This window comes from Kogia breviceps, chromosome 9, assembly GCF_026419965.1.
Source record: "Kogia breviceps isolate mKogBre1 chromosome 9, mKogBre1 haplotype 1, whole genome shotgun sequence".
NCBI classification, from domain to species: Eukaryota; Metazoa; Chordata; class Mammalia; order Artiodactyla; family Physeteridae; genus Kogia; species Kogia breviceps.
The window spans coordinates 20,036,727-20,055,632 of record NC_081318.1 but is presented as its reverse complement, the minus strand read 5'-3'; the positions used below and the strand labels follow the sequence as shown (position 1 = coordinate 20,055,632).

The 18,906-nt window shown below is 40.9% G+C and overlaps 1 protein-coding gene across 11 annotated transcripts in view; it reads right to left on the bottom strand.

Moving 5' to 3' along the window:
- CHCHD3 (coiled-coil-helix-coiled-coil-helix domain containing 3) overlaps nt 1–18,906 on the bottom strand; it is a 429,385-nt gene that overhangs the window by 305,328 nt on the left and 105,151 nt on the right. For all 11 annotated transcript variants that reach the window (XM_059074418.2, XM_067042128.1, XM_067042130.1 and 8 more), the window contains exon 4: nt 17,873–17,990. In XM_059074418.2, the coding sequence (XP_058930401.1) occupies nt 17,873–17,990 (118 nt within the window). The remainder of the gene's footprint in view (nt 1–17,872; nt 17,991–18,906) is intronic.

The window sequence follows — 18,906 nt, the reverse complement described above, 5'->3', positions numbered from 1 at the left end:
GATACTGAAGGCTCCTAGGTGAGGAGATAGATAAGTGGTAGAACGGGCAGCTGAGAAAACTGCAATATATAAAGGAGAGACAGAAGAGCTGGTTATGCAAAGATAAACATGCATCCACATCACTCTCCTGAAGAGCTACGTATCCCAAATGCCCTCTGCATGCCTGGCTTACGATGCAGGGAGGCTGCCCATCCTCACTGAGCCTTCTAATCTCAGGCCCTTCCAAGCTTGTAGAATGATCCCTGACCTTTCTGTTCTCTGGCCTGCCATCCTTGGAGCCTATCTGGAAATCATGACTGAAGAAGATGAAAAACATCCTAGAGAAAGATGTAAGTGCCTGTCCTCACTCTGTCACTCTGTCTCTAAGAGCCCCGGGCTCTCTCTTCACAAACAGAAGAAGAGGAGGTTAGGCAGGGCGATGTCTACTGTCTCTTCAAGTTTCACGAAGTACAGTGATCATGCAAGATGATTTTGCCCCCATCTACACCAAGGCTGACTGGCCTCTGAGAAAGGAGTGAGAAGGGAGCTCGAACCCAAACAGCAGGCTCTGAGCAAAACTAAGAAATGGCCACAGCACTCTGACTGTGAGGCTCTCGTGTCAAGGGGCATGTCCTCCAGAGCACACGCTTCTCAATTCCCTTTATTCAACGACATGTGGGAGAAGAGAGGCCCAACCTGGCCCACGGCACAGGGGCTATTACTGAAAACGGCTTCGGGCCACCTGTCAAAAGGCCCCAGTGAAGAATTAATTATTTTGGTGAACTTGGTACTGCACATTTAGAAGCCTAGTTTGCTAATAGGCCTAGAAGTTTACAGAGACTTACAAATCAACTAAAAGGCCAAATTATCACTTTAACATATGAACCACACCTGCCAAGAACAGGCATGTGGGACGTCCAGCCGAGACGTGCTGGACGTGTTCTGTGCTTTCTACAGGTCATCTATGTGGAAAGCCACATCGTAACTGGAAGGTTATTAGATGAGCTTTATGACCTGAAAATGTGCTGGCATGAAACTAAGACAGGTTGCATTTAGGATCTGCACAAGAGGCAGGCGTCCACCAGGACCAGACAAATTGTTAAACCAGGGCTGGGGTGGGATGGACTCAAGAACTGCTTATCTTTTTGAATCTTTTCTTTCCTTCTCTATATAAAACTCTAATGTAATAAGTAATGACTGAAGATATCTATTTTTTTTGCTATATATAAGTAAATTAATACTTATGCAATTCAGAGAATCAGGTAAACACAGAAATTGTTTAAAAAATATAAGGAAAAAAAGAAAGCAAAAACAACCCCACAATCCTATACCAAGCTTTCTGTCTGGGCAGATATACAAATATTAAAGAGCATGCTGGCTTTTATTCTACTAAACATCATATTGTAAACCAGTCCCATGATATTAAATAATCTTTTTAAAACTTTAAAGACTGAAAAAATTCAAGATTGACATACATACTGTTTCTTTGGACGTGTTAATATGCTCAATCAATGACAGGCAAGTCTTGTTCTGAAGTCAGAGTATGTTCTGAACTTTATCTAAGATGACTTCTTCTCCCTTGTTTCTAAGTTACTGAAAGGAGACTCTTCCTGCGCTCCACAAGCTCAGATCAGACCTCCCAAAACGAAAGTGCCCTGTCTAGTTAGAACCTTTAGGCCTTATAATAAAACCTCCACAGTGACACGGTGGCAATGTGACACACTAATACCTCATCATGGTAACTGGGAGAGGAGGAAAAGGTGTGTCCCCCTTCCCCAAATACCAACTAGCATCTTCTGTGCCCAGGTAACCGATGTGTCTATCAACAGCAGTCAAACTGAACACTCAGCACTTCTCCCCCTTAATGAGAGAGCGGGAAATAAGAAGTCCAGACCAAACTGAGATGAGCGTGAGGCAATGCCAGATCAGTAAAAAGTATACTTTGGGGGAGGCATCACCTGACAATAGTGTCAAATCACGTCACTACTCTGCCCACATGCAGGACGAGCTCTAAGCCCCCAAACTAGGTCATGCTCACGTGACAAACGTTTTTCAACTTCCAGGAATGTCTATACTACAAATCTAGGAAACAGCTCCCAAAGCCTTGTATCAAACTGTGGACACTTTAACAACAACCCCTTAATACACAAGCAGCCTATTATACTTGCTTGTGTCCTGTCTTCACTGACACGGGGACAGGAATATCTTTTGTACAGCTTCTCTAGGATGACAGACACTAACAGAAATGCATGGATGGATTTACAGCTGGCATGGATCAATTTCCAGTTATTTTACAATTATTGATTAGGGAAGCCAAACAGGCTTTGCTACTTGCCAGACCAAAAAGCTAAATCTACCCTCCCCGCTTCATAAATCCTGAGAAAAAGCCAAAGAAACATGAAAACTGATGTATTCGGAAACAAAGCATGCCAAGACAAGATTATAACCAACTCAAAGCCGAGAATCAAGTAACAAATGTAGCTCCGGAACGGAGCTTGAGAAACTGGCAGTCTTGGCAAGTCACCCTCACTGGCAGCAGCATAACCTTTGCTGTGATCAGAATTGAACGGAGGCTTTTTCGCTTCAAGTAAAAGATTTCTGTCAGGGTGAGCATATTTTAATCCACCACATGCATTTGTCCCATGTCATTAACAAGGACAAAACCTGACTACTTCAAGAGTCTGCTTTTGCTGTGTCACTGTACAGGCCTGTGTACATGTTCCCAAGGCTCGCTGAAAAAACAAAAACTCAGAGGAGGGAGGAGGAGAAGAGCGGGGAAGCAACGTTATACATGCGGAGCGTATGCAGAGCTAAAGATACACCTTGGAAATGGTGATCTCCAAGATGGAGGAGATACATGGCGAAGATATGCTGCATTCTACAGGAGGATGTTGTTTAGAACTTGTTCTTCTGGGTGCCTTCAGGGTTAGAACTGAGCCAGTTTCTTTCAAATATATTAAGTTCTTCGAGGAGTTAAAAGAAAAAGTTTGAAGCACCAATACATTCTCCAACCCCCATGGCATGATGGGAACATTCCAAAAATGTCACCGTCCATGGGCCGCAAATTTAACACAGGGGTTGATGTTAGGAAAGGAAGAAAAATTATGTCAGGAATGGGCAAGGTAGAGATACAATGGTCATATTAAAAATTAACAAATGATTTTTAATGAGTTAAAGAAACAAATGGGAAATAAATGGAAAATGAAGTAAGCATTTGAAAAGACGAATCTTTGAACTTAGAGGTAGCAAAAGGGTTTAATATAACCCAGAAATTTAAGGCATTTAACACAGAAATTTAACACAGAAAGGCACTTAACAGTCATTTTTTAAAGCTATAAAGTAGATCAATTTCTATGTCTCTTAATTTGATTGTATATATATATATATATTTTAAATGATATCAATTTAAGTTTGTTTTCCTAACAATGGTCTGAGTTTTCATTCTAAGCCAAAAAACACATATTAGCAAAAAAATCCCATCTTCTTATATCCAAGAAAAGGACCACTCTCATTTTGACCCTTTCAATATACAGTGAGTGCTAACAGCATTTATACTGTGACTATGATTAAATCACTTCTACTAATCAGAATAAGTTTTCAATAACAAAAATCCAATTTAACCAAGGAAATACAGGCTTTCAACTTTTTCTTTTTTTAAATGGACTGTTTTTAATAACTACAGAAAATTAAAATAGATGTGACTCTTGGAATTGGTAACCTATTCATAAAACAAAATTACTTTAAGAAAAGTCAATTTATAAGTATATAGAACTTTGCATTCTCTAAGAACTCCTGTATTTATATATTTATTCATCAAGGTAACAGACTTGAAAGAAAAGTACATTCACAACCTTGTCCTCACTTTAAACAAATGGAAACAAAATAAGAAAAAAGAAGAAAAACAATTTGTCTAAAATTACATGGAGCAGTACCTGGGCGCCTGGGGCAGGGGAGGTGCGGAGGGAAAGATATTTCAGATAAAATTACTGTTCAAAAAACTCTGGAGAAAAACAGTAAAACAGTTTACTCTCTAATAATTTTTAATGATACAACTTGGATGCCTGCTACATTTCAAAGACATGGAATCTACACAGATGTTGGCAAAAGCATTTAAGTTGTTTTAGTTTGGGTTCATATAAAGAAAATATCCAAAACAATTATTCCTTCACCCACAATATTAATCTGTATGTCTGAATGAAACTCTTCACCTCTTTGTGTCCATCCATCTTTCTAAAACTCTAGCAATGACAGCAAGAATTCATTAATTGAGGTTAACACAGTACCTGTCTTGATCCTACTGTTTGCAAATCATGTTTAAAATGTTTCAAGACATGACAACTACATAAATGCAATATATGACCCTAGAATATACCCTGTTCCAGGAGGGAAATTTGCTATAAGGAACATTATTGGAATCTTGGTTAAAAATTAAAATATTACATCAATGTAAAATTTCTTGACTTTGACAACTGTACTTGGTAATGTAAGCAACACACATTAATTTTTTACAGGTAGAAATACTAAGGGGGCTAACTGGCATGATATCTGCAACCCACGCTCCAACGATTCAGAAAAACATGTCTATGTGTGTGCACACACACATGCGTGTGTGTAGACTTTACAAGAAAAACCTGTGGAATATCATCACTCGGAATTTTTCCAAAGTTCAATGAAAACACAAACCACAAAACTGACTGAATCCACTGCATGAGTGAAGTAGACATAGTTAACGTATATTACATTTACTCTTAAAAATAATCTACTGCAGCAAGGGACTTCCCTGGTGGCACAGTGGTTAAGAATCCACCCGCCAATTCAGGGGACATGGGTTCAAGCCCTGGTCCGGGAAGAACCCACGTGCCGCAGAGCAACTAAGCCTGTGTGCCACAACTACTGAGCCTGCGCTCGAGCCCGCAAGCCACAACTACTGAGCCCACGTGCCACAACTACTGAAGCCCAGGCGCCTAGAGCCCATGCTCCGCAACAAGAGAAGCCACCGGCGATGAGAAGCCCGTGCACCACAATGAAGAGCAGCCCCTGCTCTCCGCAACTAGAAAAAGCCTGTGCATAGCAAAGAAGACCCAACGCAGCCAAAATTCAATTAATTAATTTTTTAAAAATTATAATCTACTGCACCAAGCCTATCTCTAGTCCCCTCAACAAGCATCCTGCCAGACTAATGCATCTTTATTATGCAAAGTAGAAAATAACCTAATCATCTCTTACCTCCCCTGAAAATAAAAAGTTTACACTGCACATAAAAAAAGGAAAGTTTCTGCCTTTATACTTCGGTGTTCTGAGGTCAAGGGAATGAATAGCTGCTATAAACCAGGTCCTTTTGTATCTCTATCAACCTCTCCCAAAATAGAACAGACCATAACAAACTTTTTTTAATTAAGTCCACTCAAAATAGACTTTATAAAAGTATACAGTTAACACTTCATTATTCTTTGCAATGCAGAGATTCACAGGAGAGAATTTTTTTGGAGTAGTGAAATTTACCTGAAGTGCCAAAAGCTTTTTCAATTCACAACCGTTTAGATGGAAACTTTAGTTCTAATATGTATTACTACAGTCCTTGCTTTTAAACAGGTTATTCTTAACCCAATAGTGTTATGATCATGAATACATTATTTCACTAGGCAGGAACACACAAGGCCTGTGGGAGTGGCCAGGGCTGCCTGCCTCTGTGTGGAGTAGGCCCATCACGCTATGATGTTTTGCAGTCCTGCGTGTGCTCATCATATGTGTGATTTTGGGATGCCTGTGTTTATGTCTGTGGTAATTTCTGCTCCGCCCATGTGCCTGTGCCTAAAAGCCCCTCACCCTTTCTAATACAGTGGGCCCAATCCACTACAGGCTAAAAACATAATAATAACTAAATTTGCTAAACTGTGTGCCAATAACATCACCTAGGCAGTAGGGATCCAATTTGTAGCTCTGGCTCTATCTTTGTGCAACCTTTGGGTTTACAATCTTTTTGAAACAGAAATAATAGATGTCCTACCCATATCAAACATTTATTAACACCAAGTAAGCTGCTGGACTTGAAAGCTCTTAGTTAAATGAGGAATACTAGAAACAAGTACCAACTGTTTTTGTTGTGATGCTGGTTATTAATATAGGCCATGAGCATGATGGCACTATCTAGTAACACCCCTGTGACTCATTTCGATTTCGGAGTTACGATTCCAGGCCATCAACTAGCCGTGTTCCTGAGATCAGACAGGCTAAGGAAACTGTAAAAGGATCAACATTTAATGTCTAAGCAGAAAATGTATACAAATAGGTTTATAATAATCTCCAATAAAACTGGCCCTCTGACACTGACTGGTGTTCTTTCTTATCAAGAGAATATTCAACACAAATCTGGAATTAAATTTACAGTCAGTGTTTTTTGGTTGCTGCTTTTTTTTTTTCGCGGTACGCGGGCCTCTCACTGTTGTGGCCTCTCCCGTTGCGGAGCACAGGCTCCAGACGCGCAGGCTCAGAGGCCATGGCTCACGGGCCTAGCCGCTCCACGTCATGTGGGATCTTCCCAGACCGGGGCACGAACCCGTGTCCCCTGCATTGGCGGGCGGACTCTCAACCACTGCGCCACCAGGGAAGCCCTACGGTCAGTGTTTTAAGGAGGCAGAGGAAATTTAAACACACAGCTAAGTATAGAACCTTGCAGCCACTTGTCATAAAAGATGGACGAACGGGGAGAATTTTGCTAGAAAACTCCTCTAAACTTTTAATCTCATCAACAAATTTCTATGACAATGAAAACATCTGATAAGTTTACCACAAGTAATCATAAATTATTGGTGCTGATCATTCCATTTTATTTTTTTGAAAACAGCTTGGTGGCTGAGTAAATCATATTCTGCCTGGGGCTATGTAGCTTACCTCGCACTATTTCAGAATCATCTAAAATGACTCATTTTTCTATTAAAATGATGAATGAGCTGAATGAGGTACGTAATAAATACTGCAGGTTTGTAAACAGATTCCTGCTCTCTGGAGAATGAAGGCCTTACTTCATTTGGTGATTCTGCCCCTTGGTATTTTCAGAAGAAGTCATCCTTAAAATATAGTTAGTAAAGAAAATCGTGGAGAGAGTCACACAGGAACAAAATGTTGAAAGTCTTTATGGTGAAGGGAATAAGCCCAGGCTACATGACAATAAACCGTCCCACCCCCCAAAGCAGGGCACAGTTCAAAACATCAAGAAACACAGAAAGAACATAACTCAATCCCATTTAGGAATCATATCTAAGCAACAAAAGCAGGGATACAAAAAAGAAATAAATACAGAGCTGCTCAAGGATGTTCTTCAGCATTGTGAAGAATTTAATGTCCAATAAACAAAAATGAAGCAGACCTCACTGCACATGGTATGTCACCTAGTAAACATTACTGCTCTTCAATTTACTACTGAATTCACTAAACTAGAGGTCCACACACCACAGGCTGAAAGCAATTCTCCAAGGCTATATCAAAACTGACAGTTCTGGGACCTCCCCGGTGGCGCAATGGTTGAGAATCTGCCCGCCAATGCAGGGGACACGGGTTCCAGCCCTGGTCCAGGAAGATCCCACATGCCGTGGAGCAACTAAGCCCGTGCGCCACAACTACTGAGACTGTGCTCTAGAGCCCGTGAGCCACAACTACTGAGCCCGCATGCCACAACTACTGAAGCCCACATGCCTACAGCCCATGCTCTGCAATGGGAGAAGCCACTGCAATGAGAAGCCCGTGCACCGCCACGAAGAGAAGCCCCCGCTCACCACAACTAGAGAAAGCCCGCGCGCAACAACGAAGACCCAACACAGCCAAAAATAAATAAAATTAAAAACAAAAAACTGACAGTTCTGAGACTTGCCAGGGGGACAAACTGGAAAGACTGCTGTTGAACAAAAAGGAGCATGTTTGCCTTAGAGTCTCATTCAAAACATAATGTGCAAAATCTTCTTTGGGATTTGGAAGGATTGATAGACTTCATTATGCTTCTGTTAAACTTTTAATCTGTTACAGGTTAAAGCAAACACTGAGGGCCATAATTCTTAGCCTCTTCAGTAGGAGATGAGATTATGATGTCAGTTCAATAAAATTCCAAGGCCCTAATGACAGTTCATTGCGGACCAGGCAGTGAAGCAAATAAGTTAACAATAAATGCCAGGGCATTATAAAGAGATGGAATTAAAACCAGCCCTTTGCACCTTAGCTACCTATGGATTTTTATTCAATGCTCTCCATACCTCACCTTGACACCCATAATGACCCAACTGATGGGATGTCAATAAGCTATTTATGGCAGAGATACAACATATGACACCACTCAACAGGTGTTGCCCTGAGCCAACTAGTTTGCAAGAAACTTGATGAATTTTTAAAGTGCATTCAGAATGACAACAGACAGCACACTCTAAGCAGTTGCTCCTCACAGCTCTTTAAATACAACTACTTGTTGGCAAGAACATCAACAGCATTATACTCAACTCTTCTCTAATCACTTTGTCAACAGGTCACACAGACTGAGATAGTTCCTTTAAAAAAAAAAAGCAACATCAGCAAATTGCAGTCACCTCTACATTGTGTTCACCGGACAGACTCAACCAACCTCGACAGTGCGATTTAATCTCCTCTCTGAAAAGAACGCTCGGCCATTCTCTCCTCTAGACCCCCCTCAGTATCTGTTTAGCAATGACATCAGGTTTCTCTCAGGCTATTTGGTAATGTTAAGATCCTAGGTATTCCTGCAAATCTTGATGAGGACGGGGTCTGACTACATACATTTGAGAAATACATTCATCTGGTTGAGATTTCGTCATACCAGCAATACTGAAATCGGCAACGGCAGTCCTATTCTTTCTGGGCTCTTAACGTAAGGACGAGGTTGGCACACTGAGACAAAACTTGTTTCGCTTTGTCTACTACTGTGACAAACAAACGTACCAGAAGCTGCCCTGCCACTCCATGGAATATTTGGCTCACAGTATCTTCACAGGGCTGTATGCATTCCAGCTGACAACAGTAATGCTGCTTTAACACGCACAGGAGGTAAAGAGCACCCAAGATAACAGAGTACATAAAGGGAGAAGATGCGATACGGATGCTCTGTCCTGGAAACTGTAATGGCCCGCTGAATCCAAACATTTACACAGGAGGCAAAATGATGCCGTGTGCCTCTGCTCCCACCTGGCTTGAGGGCCGCTGCCCTTTACATTTCCTGGTAAGATAGGAACTGAGCAAGAGACAGGAAGGATGCACTGGCAGATGGATCCTAGGTCCCATTCTCACCAATAACATTGAGGACAATATCTTATGCCTAAATGGCTTAAATCTCTGACATAAAGCAGAAATTCTATATTTAAATAGTCCTCGAAAGTGAAAGCTCAAAATCATTAACTTCATTTTTGGCATTCAAAGCAAATTAATATGCCATGCATGTCAGAACAACTGGGGATTTGTGTCATTAGCAAGAAAACCAGCCCAGGGCATATATAACCAGAAGGAGTGTATTAAGAGAGATTATAACTGAACTACTAAATTGCACCCCAAAACTATAGCAAATTTTTTTTTTTTTTTTTTAATGGCTGCATTGGGTCTTCGTTGCTGTGCACAGGCTTTCACTAGTTGCAGCGAGCGGGGGCTACTCTTCGTTTGGTGTGCGGGCTTCGCACTGCAGTGGCTTCTCTTGTTGCGGAGCACAGGCTCTAGGCATGCAGGCTTCAGGAGTTGTGGCACGTGGGCTCTAGAGTGCAAGCTCAGCAGTTGTGGCACATGGGTTTCGTTGCTCCACGGCATGTGGGATCTTCCTGGAGCAGGGCTCGAACCCATGTCCCCTGCATTGGCAGGCGGATTCTTTTTTTTTTTTTTTTTTTTTTTTGCGGGACGCGGGCCTCTCACTGCTGTGGCCTCTCCCGTTGCGGAGCACAGGCTCCGGACGCGTGGGCTCAGCGGCCATGGCTCACGGGCGCAGCCGCTCTGCAGCATGTGGGATCTTCCCGGACCGGGGCACGAACCCGCGTCCCCTGCATCGGCAGGCGGACTCTCAACCACTGCACCACCAGGGAAGCCCCGGCAGGCGGATTCTTAATCACTGCACCACCAGGGAAGTCCAAAATAGCAAACATTTTTAAAAAGGATTTTTAAGTGCCCAACAAAAGAACCCAGGATAACCAGTGCTGCACTGCAACTTCATTTACCTGGTTAATTTTAATGAGACTAAAAGAACCCAGGACAACCAGTGCAGCACTGCAACTTCATTTATCTGGTTAATTTTAATGAGACTAAAAGCCCCAAGTGATCACCCTTACCTTTCTTCAACACAGAACTTTCGAGCAAGAACTAGGTTGATCATTTCAAAATTACAGCCCCAAGTGTATTCTCTGACCTTAGGCAGAACCTCACTTATACTTGGGCAGCAGTGGTTACTCTTATCTATTTCCTTTAATTCAGTCATTTTCCTCCAGACCCCAAATTCAAAACCTTTTCCTCTTTACCATGAAATTTCAACTGTCACAGTTTGAAGCACAAACAAAACACAGAACTGAAAAGCACACAGCACAAAATTAATCAATTCTTCTTCTTGACTGCTTCACTAGAGCATTTCAGACAAAAGGGAAACTGGGGATGAAAAGTGACATTTTGGTGAAACAGCAGCTTAAATTTGCAAAAACTGAATTTATGCATCCAATTACCCTAATTTTTTTGTGTTATTTTTTTCTAAACACTATGAGGTATTACAAATTCAAAAATTATAACTTAAGTAGGAAAAAAAAAATCCGAGTTACGAATGACCTTCCCCACACACCCTATACTTGACTGGAGATGTGGAGACTTAGGAAAAGCAACCAAATCTAATTCATCTTTGCATCCCCAGCAACTGACATCACGTAGCACATAGTAGGTGCCCTATAAATGTGTGAAGGGCAACACAGAAGAGGATGGATGATCTCTGTTTCCATTCATTCCCTCTTCTATTCCACCCTTCACACTTCACTAAAGAGAGCTATTGTTGCTTTTGCACAGCAAAGGATACCATAAACAAGACCAAAAGACAACCCTCAGAATGGGAGAAAATATTTGCAAATGAAGCAACTGACAAAGGATTAATCTCCAAAATTTATAAGCAACTCATGCAGCTCAATAACAAAAAAACAAACAACCCAATCCAAAAATGGGCAGAAGAACTAAATAGACATTTCTCCAAAGAAGATATACGGATTGCTAACAAACACATGAAAGAATGCTCAACCTCATTAATCATTAGAGAAATGCAAATCAAAACTACAATGAGATATCATCTCACACCGGTCAGATTGGCCATCATCAAAAACTCTAGAAACAATAAATGCTGGAGAGGGTGTGGAGAAAAGGGAACCCTCTTGCACTGTTGATGGGAATGTAAATTGATACAGCCACTATGGAGAACAGTATGGAGGTTCCTTAAAAAACTACAAATAGAACTACCATACGACCCAGCAATCCCACTACTGGGCATATACCCTGAGAAAACCATAATTCAGAAAGACTCATGTACCAAAATGTTCACTGCAGCTCTATTTACAATAGCCAGGACATGGAAGCAACCTAAGTGTCCATCAACAGGTGAATGGATAAAGAAGATGTGGCACATATATACAATGGAATATTACTCAGCCATAAAAAGAAATGAAACTGAGTTATTTATAATGAGGTGGATGGACCTGGAGTCTGTCATACAGAGTGAAGTAAGTCAGAAGGAGAAAAACAAATACCGTATGCTAACACATATATATGGACTCTAAGGGAAAAAAATGTCATGAAGAGATTAGTGGTAGGACGGGAATAAAACACAGACTTACTCGAGCATGGACTTGAGGATATGGGGAGGGGGAAGGGTGGGCTGTGACGAAGTGAGAGAGTGGCAGGGACATATATACACTATCAAATGTAAATTAGATAGCTAGTGGGAAGCTGCCGCATAGCACAGGGAGATCACCTCTGTGCTTTGTGACCACCTAGAGGGGTGGGATAGGGAGGGTGGGAGAGAGGGTGATGCAAGAGGGAAGAGATATGGGAACATATGTATATGTATAACTGATTCAGTTTGTTGTAAAGGAAAAACTAACACACTATTGTAAAACAATTATACTCCAATAAAGATGTTTAAAAAAAAAAAGAGAGCTATCAAAATGCCCGCATCTGCCACTGCATTTCAAACCTTTGCGTGTATGTAGTCCATGGTTCTTTGGGTTGCATACATGCTCCTCATGATCTTAGCCCTGCTAACTTCTTCTGCCTCATCCCTCAACACTCCTTACCCTGTACTTCCCACTCAGCAACTCCCTGTCGTATCCCGGTGTCCCCAGGCTTCCATGCTTTTTATCTGCAATACTGTAGGTTGGACCACCCCTACTCCTCAACCATACAGGCAATTCCTACTCACATTTCAAGATTCCACGAGGGCACCACCTCCCTTGAAAATCTTTTCTCGTCTTCCCCACATCCTCTCCTCCCATTTCTACGACCTGAGTAAATTCAATTCTTCATCTATTAAATCAGCAAGCATTTACTGACTCTTTACTCTTTACCAGGCACCGCTATACATTAGGCTCTCAAATGCGTGAATGAATGAATGCAGACAGCAATGGGTTAAATGAAAGTAAAGCCCTGCTTTCACTTAAGTGAGGACACTCACAAGGATATAAGTAGCACGGCTCTGTCACAGACTTAGCACTTAAAAAAAAAAAAAAAAAGAAAAAGAAAGAAAGATTCTTTTTTTTTTTTTAATGTGGACCATTTTTAAAGTCTTTACTGATCTTGTTACAATACTGCTTCCGTTTTATGTTTTGTTTTCTGGCCTGGCTTGAAGCCACACACCCCCACATTAGAAGGCAAAGTCTTAACCACTGGACCTCCAGGGAAGTCCCAGACTTAGCACTTCTCAACATTATTTTTTGTGTATCTGTCTCCCACATTGCACTAATTCCTTATGGATTTTGTCTTTTTCGTTTATACATCCTTAGTATCCAGCACCGTGTTTTTCATACAGTAAGCACTCAATAACATATCGGTCCAAAAAGTGAAGGAAACTAGTTCACATTTAGTTTTATAAGCTCCAGAATATTTAAGTAAATACTTCCTTAAGTAAGTAAATTGTGGCTTCAAGTTTAGATTAAAAAAGAAAAAAATACTACACAGTTCTGTGGTTATAACAAGAAATGACTAATGTTAAACCAGCATTGTTTAATAAGACAGAAAGAGTCAAAAACTTAACTGACACTTTAAAAAGAAATCAAGTATAACTGCAAAGTCAAATAAACACAACCCCCTACTCTTTAATTTTTTTAAAAAAAATCTAATGACACAGCAAATATTAGATTCAGATGTAGGAGATCTCAAAGATACACAAATGTCAAGTCACATTAACTTCACAGGTTTCCTGGCTCTGTCCTTTTAATTAGTCTTCATTTTTTACAGGGTTGCTTTCCTGCTCCTAAGCCACAATCCTTTCATGTGAATTTTAGTTAACATTTTCATGTGGATACAGTTGTCAGTAAACTGCCTCTCCAAAACCTCTGGGTAGAAACAGCTGATGAAAATACTGGCAGCGGTCAGTGAGAGGTACAGTGAGGGACTGGTATACTCTTCTTGAATCAAGAGCAGGACTCAACGGCTTCTCCAGCTAACTCAATTCTCCCAAAGTGCCAAGTTCTCATCTGATCCTATTTTAAAACTTCAGCAACAGGGCCATGATGACTTTGCCCTTCAAAGAGCTTCAATGAAGCTCGCTGCTACAACTGTGGGTGGAAAAAAGCCTGGACTCACATCTAAGGAGACAGCAATCTAAATGTCAACGGTTCGTGGGCGGAAAACGGGAAGGGGGAGGAGAAGTTTTATCTCACGGCACTAACGTTACATCAGTTTGGGGTTCTTTGTCCCCCTAGTTCCACTGAAAGACAGCCTTCCAATTCCTTCAAATGTGTGAAATCCAGCCTTTACTTTCTTGTTGGCTGCAATATTGGGGTACTAAATAAAGAGGAACAAATCAATGCTTGGCCATCACTCAAAAGAGTCCCACGTATTAGGGTTAAGAATGGCAGCCATGGGGGTCCAGCACGCACAGCAGAACAATTCTTAGGGTGACACTCGTAAGAGTCGTGGGTTCTGAGGGTGCCCCCTCCCACAGCTGGGGATCAAGGCACTATCAGATAATACAGACTTGAAGTCACGTTCCACAGCACATGTTATACAGGATGGTGGGATGAAGAATCTGAAACCTGGACTATTTACGTGGCAGGCGGGGGCGGAGGAGCAGAAAGAACTTACTTTATGCTCCCTAAACATTAACTATACATGCAACAAGGCTATTTCCTTAGTAATTTTTTCTAAGGTTTAATTATGGTACAATACACATGATGTAAAATTTACCACTGTAACCATTTAGAAGTGTTAAGTTCCAGAGTGTAAAGTACATTCACACTGGTACACAACCAATCTTCACAACTCTTCGCATCTGGCAAAACTGAGACTCCATACCCATTAAAAAGATCCAGGTGGCTCTGCAGCGCAGCGGAGAGCGCGCTGGACTTCTAGTGACGAAAAAGCTCTTCATTCCCCCCTCTGCTCAGCCCCTTGCAACCACCCTGCCGTCTTCCGTCTCTGGATCCTCTAGATGCCTCATACAAGGAGAGTAATACAGTATTTATCTTTTTGTGACTGACTTATTTCACTTAGCATATCGTCCCCAAGGTTCATCTATGTTGCATTATGTGTTCGAATTTCCTTCCTTTTTAAGGCTGAATGACACTCCACTGTATGTATATAACACGTTTTGCTTTATGCATTCATCTGTTGATGGACACTTGGACTGCTTCCACCTTTTGGCTATTATGAATAATGCTGCGATGGACAAGGGTGTACAAATATCTCTTTGAGGTCCTGGTTTTAATTCTTTTGGATACAAACCCAGAAGAGTGGACTGCTGAATCATACGGTGATTCTAGTTTTAATTTTTTTGAGGAACCACCATACTATTTTCCAAAGTGGCTGTACCGTTTTACATTCCCAGAACATCTTTGCCAATACTTTTTACTGCCTGTTTTTTCTTTTTCAATAGTAGCCACCCTAATGGATATGAGGTGGTTCCTTAGTGACTTTTACATTTTCTAAATTTTCTATAATATCCCTGTGTTATGTTAATCATTAGAGGAAAATTCAGTGAAATACATTCAACCATTAAATGTGATCATGCAAATACATACTTACTGGTATAGAAAGACCTTTATCATATAGTCTAAGTTTTTATAATCTGAAGGTTACTGTAGGAGTTATATAAAACTATATATACTACTATCTATGTTTGGAGAAATACAAATATACATATTAATATAAATATTTTATACAGACTCAGTAATATGAAAAGGAATACAAAGCAATAAACCAGAATCCTAACAGTAATTATGTCTGGATAATGGTAATCTAACTGATCTTATTATTTCTGTATTTATCTTCTGATCCTTACCCAATGAATATGCATGTCTTCTACAATAATGAATAACCACAATAAAGGGGGTAATTTGGTAAATCAGTTGGGAGTCACCAGGTCCCTACACTGCTGTGGTCATGAACTATCACTGAAATGTCAGAGAACGCTCAAGCCAGGACGGGAACCTCTGAATCAGCTATAATACTAACACATAAATTCTACTTTTAGTCTCAACATGCTTTGAGGGCTCTGTTTAGCCAATATTATGATAGATGCTGAAATTCAGGAGTTCTGAGCACAGTAATTTGCCACCCATACCCTACAAACCCTGAATCAGTAAAGAAGAGACCTACAAAACAGAATATACAATGCCAGCTTCTTATGCTTAACCTGAAAACAAAAAGACAGACAAGGAAATAGAGAGGATTTATAAGGTACAAGGAAAAAATGTGAAGACACACTGCTCCAACCCAACTACATTACATAATATTCTAGTTACTGTTAGTTAAGAAATTTTTTTATACTTTCACATTTCTTGTGAAAACTCTCCTTTTTTATGCCATCTCAAGTGCCTGTGTGTGCATTTAATGAGCTTTTTGAAAAATCCCAATCTGCTTATCTCTCTGAACTAAAAGAACAAGGCAATATATTCAAATTTAGGCCGAGAAAAGTAGAGAAAAGAGTGCTTCAAAGAGAAGAGGCAAAAGCTGGGGCACAAAGAAAAATGCCAACCAAGGAGTCTTCTGCCCACTAGAAACCGAGAAGCTTGCTCCCCAACCATCCTCCACCATAAGCACTGTTAACACTCTCCACTCCATCCCTGGCCTTCAAATGGGGAGGCTGTAAAATACGTGGGAATGACCCTTCAACACACTGGCCTGATCTGTTTTCAACTTCCTCAAAACAACCCTCAAACTTGGGAGCACAGTGGATGTCATGACTGAATTACTCAACACCTAACGTCTTTAATTCTGAAATTATCCCCCATTCACAACGAATGACTTTCCTTCCACATCTCTTGGCCTCAGTTCCACTCAATGTGTGTGTCCTCGTGATGGCGCCGTGACTTCCCTTTCTTAGTCCATCACCTCCACTCTGGCTTCACTGCCCACCCATTCAGCCTGGATCCTGGATTAGTCGCTGGAGAAATGGATTCATTACACACTGGTTTACTTGTATCTTCTCTATTGGTGTCTGGTCATACGTTAGCCTCTCAAAGGAAGGACCAACGGAAAGAACAGGAAAGAAACTGACTCTTTTCTTATATTGTTAATGATCCCCAGCTGCCTGAACTAGGGACATCCCCCTGAGTCTTGCATCCCAAGTTCTCCACTATAGAGTCACATTTTATCTTTCCAATGAGTTCCCAGCCATATTCCAAGCACTAAAGCTTCTGAGAAGTTAAGAGAAGTGATACGAGGGTTTCTAGGAAGGCTAAAGTGAGGGCTGAGTAGTCAGGACCCCAGGCTTCACCCAGAACGGCTGCACTTTTATTTAACAATGGGAAGTTGTTAAATCAATCATGTTGCATGCAGAAAACACTATTGTTCAGCCATTAAAAACTACATTTCGGTGATATATAAAGAAAATGTTCATCATGCTAAACACTGTGTATGGCACTATTCAAAGTCCTCAATAGGGAACAGACCCAGGAATAAAAACTGTCTAGAGGGAAACACCCCGGTGTAAACCGTGGTGACGTGAGAATGATAGATTTATGGGTGCCTCTTAAATTTTCTTCTACTAATAATCATTTTTAAACATGTTTATGTAATCTTTTTTTAAAATTAAATTTTTTAAAATATTTTCTTTGCAAAAATTATTTCCTTTCTTATAAAAATAATGGCTCCCCTTTCTGAAGCCCAGAAAGCGACTGCTCAAACCTTACTCACCTTTGGGACTTCCCTGGCGGCCCAGTGGTTAAGACTCCGCGCTTCCAGTGCAGGAGGTGTGGGTTCAATCCCTAGTTGGGGAACTAAGATCCCACATACCGTGTGGTATGGCAAAAAAAAAAAAAAAAAAAAAAGAAAGAAAGAAAGAAACAAACACTTTACTCACCTTTGCTGGAGTCTTCCCAGGCTAATATCTGGTGGTTGCCAGGAAGGAGAGAAACAAGCTAGGCTGCTCACCCCAGAGGTTTCAAATACAATGAAACCAAAAGCAAGGGGGATGGGAGCAAGCAAACAATTCCCTTCAGGCAAGATGCTTGTGTCTCCCCGTTGATCTTCTCTTCAATAATTCTCATTACACCTGCCTTAAAGTCTTTGATGGTTAATCTGAGCAAATTGTCAGCCACTTATAAAAAGGCAAAAATAAAGAAAATCTAAGCAAAGAGAACATGAATATCATCCACACTGAAAGTTGGCAAGCTTTTCCCAAACATCACAAGTTTCCTTGTAGACAAGACCTTTCCACTAAATCTTTAATACTCACCAGGTGCTTTGCCTTAGCACGTTCCTCCTCATTTGTTATCCTCTCACGAAGAATAGCTCTGGTCAACTGCTCACTGGCAAAAGCCTTCTCTGAGTCCAGTTCTTTGCTTTGCTTTAGTCTGTAAAAAAAAAATAACAAAGGTCTAACTTAGAGGAAAAAAAAGAAAAGATTTTAGTAGTTGACATCATTTTTTTAATGAAATACATTAAAGCCACAGATTTAGTAGATGAAATCATCTTGGCCTACAATTTATCCAAAGCAGGTGTATTTTCTAGTAAATCCTCAAGCAGCCTCTACTCAAGCATTTAAAAATAACAGAATTCAAATACATCAAGAGGCTAATCAATGTGACTGCTGAATTAGTTTTACAAAGATCTTCTTATATCAGCTTGAAATCTGCCCACCTAAATATTCGGTCCCTGGGGCCTCCCTCTGCCCTATGGAGAGAGCAGTAATACATCTAATTAAAAAGCCATCCACAAGACAAATATTTGAAGGTAACCATCATCTTCCCATCAAAACTGACTCAACTGTTTACTGAATACACACCAGGCAACGTGCAAGGCACTGATGTCACAGTACTGACAAGCACCAGTCACTGTCCTCAAGGACCTGACATTAAGGCAGGAACTAAAAACACAGTTAAGAGATCCTTCCTCCCAGCGAATGTTCCAACAGTCTTTACCTGCAAAAATGGCCAGACCCTTCAATAGCAGGGCTCCTCACCTGTGGGATGAGTCCAATTTGTCCCTTAGCTCCAAACTAAATGCAACACTGCAGACATGGTCCAGCAAAGTAAGACAACAGAACCTCACCTCCCAAGATTCCCACACAACACTAATTCTACTAATGAAGCATCTGACTGCATTAGGGTCTATCAGTAACCTCATCACACAATTAGTTCACACTAAGTTAAAATCCACTAAAACCCCTCCACTGGGCATGACAAGGATAAATGACTTTGGCACCATCTTCACCACAGCGCCCGGTACATAAAGGTATTCAGTAGTCACTGAATGAGAGTACATCTTAGT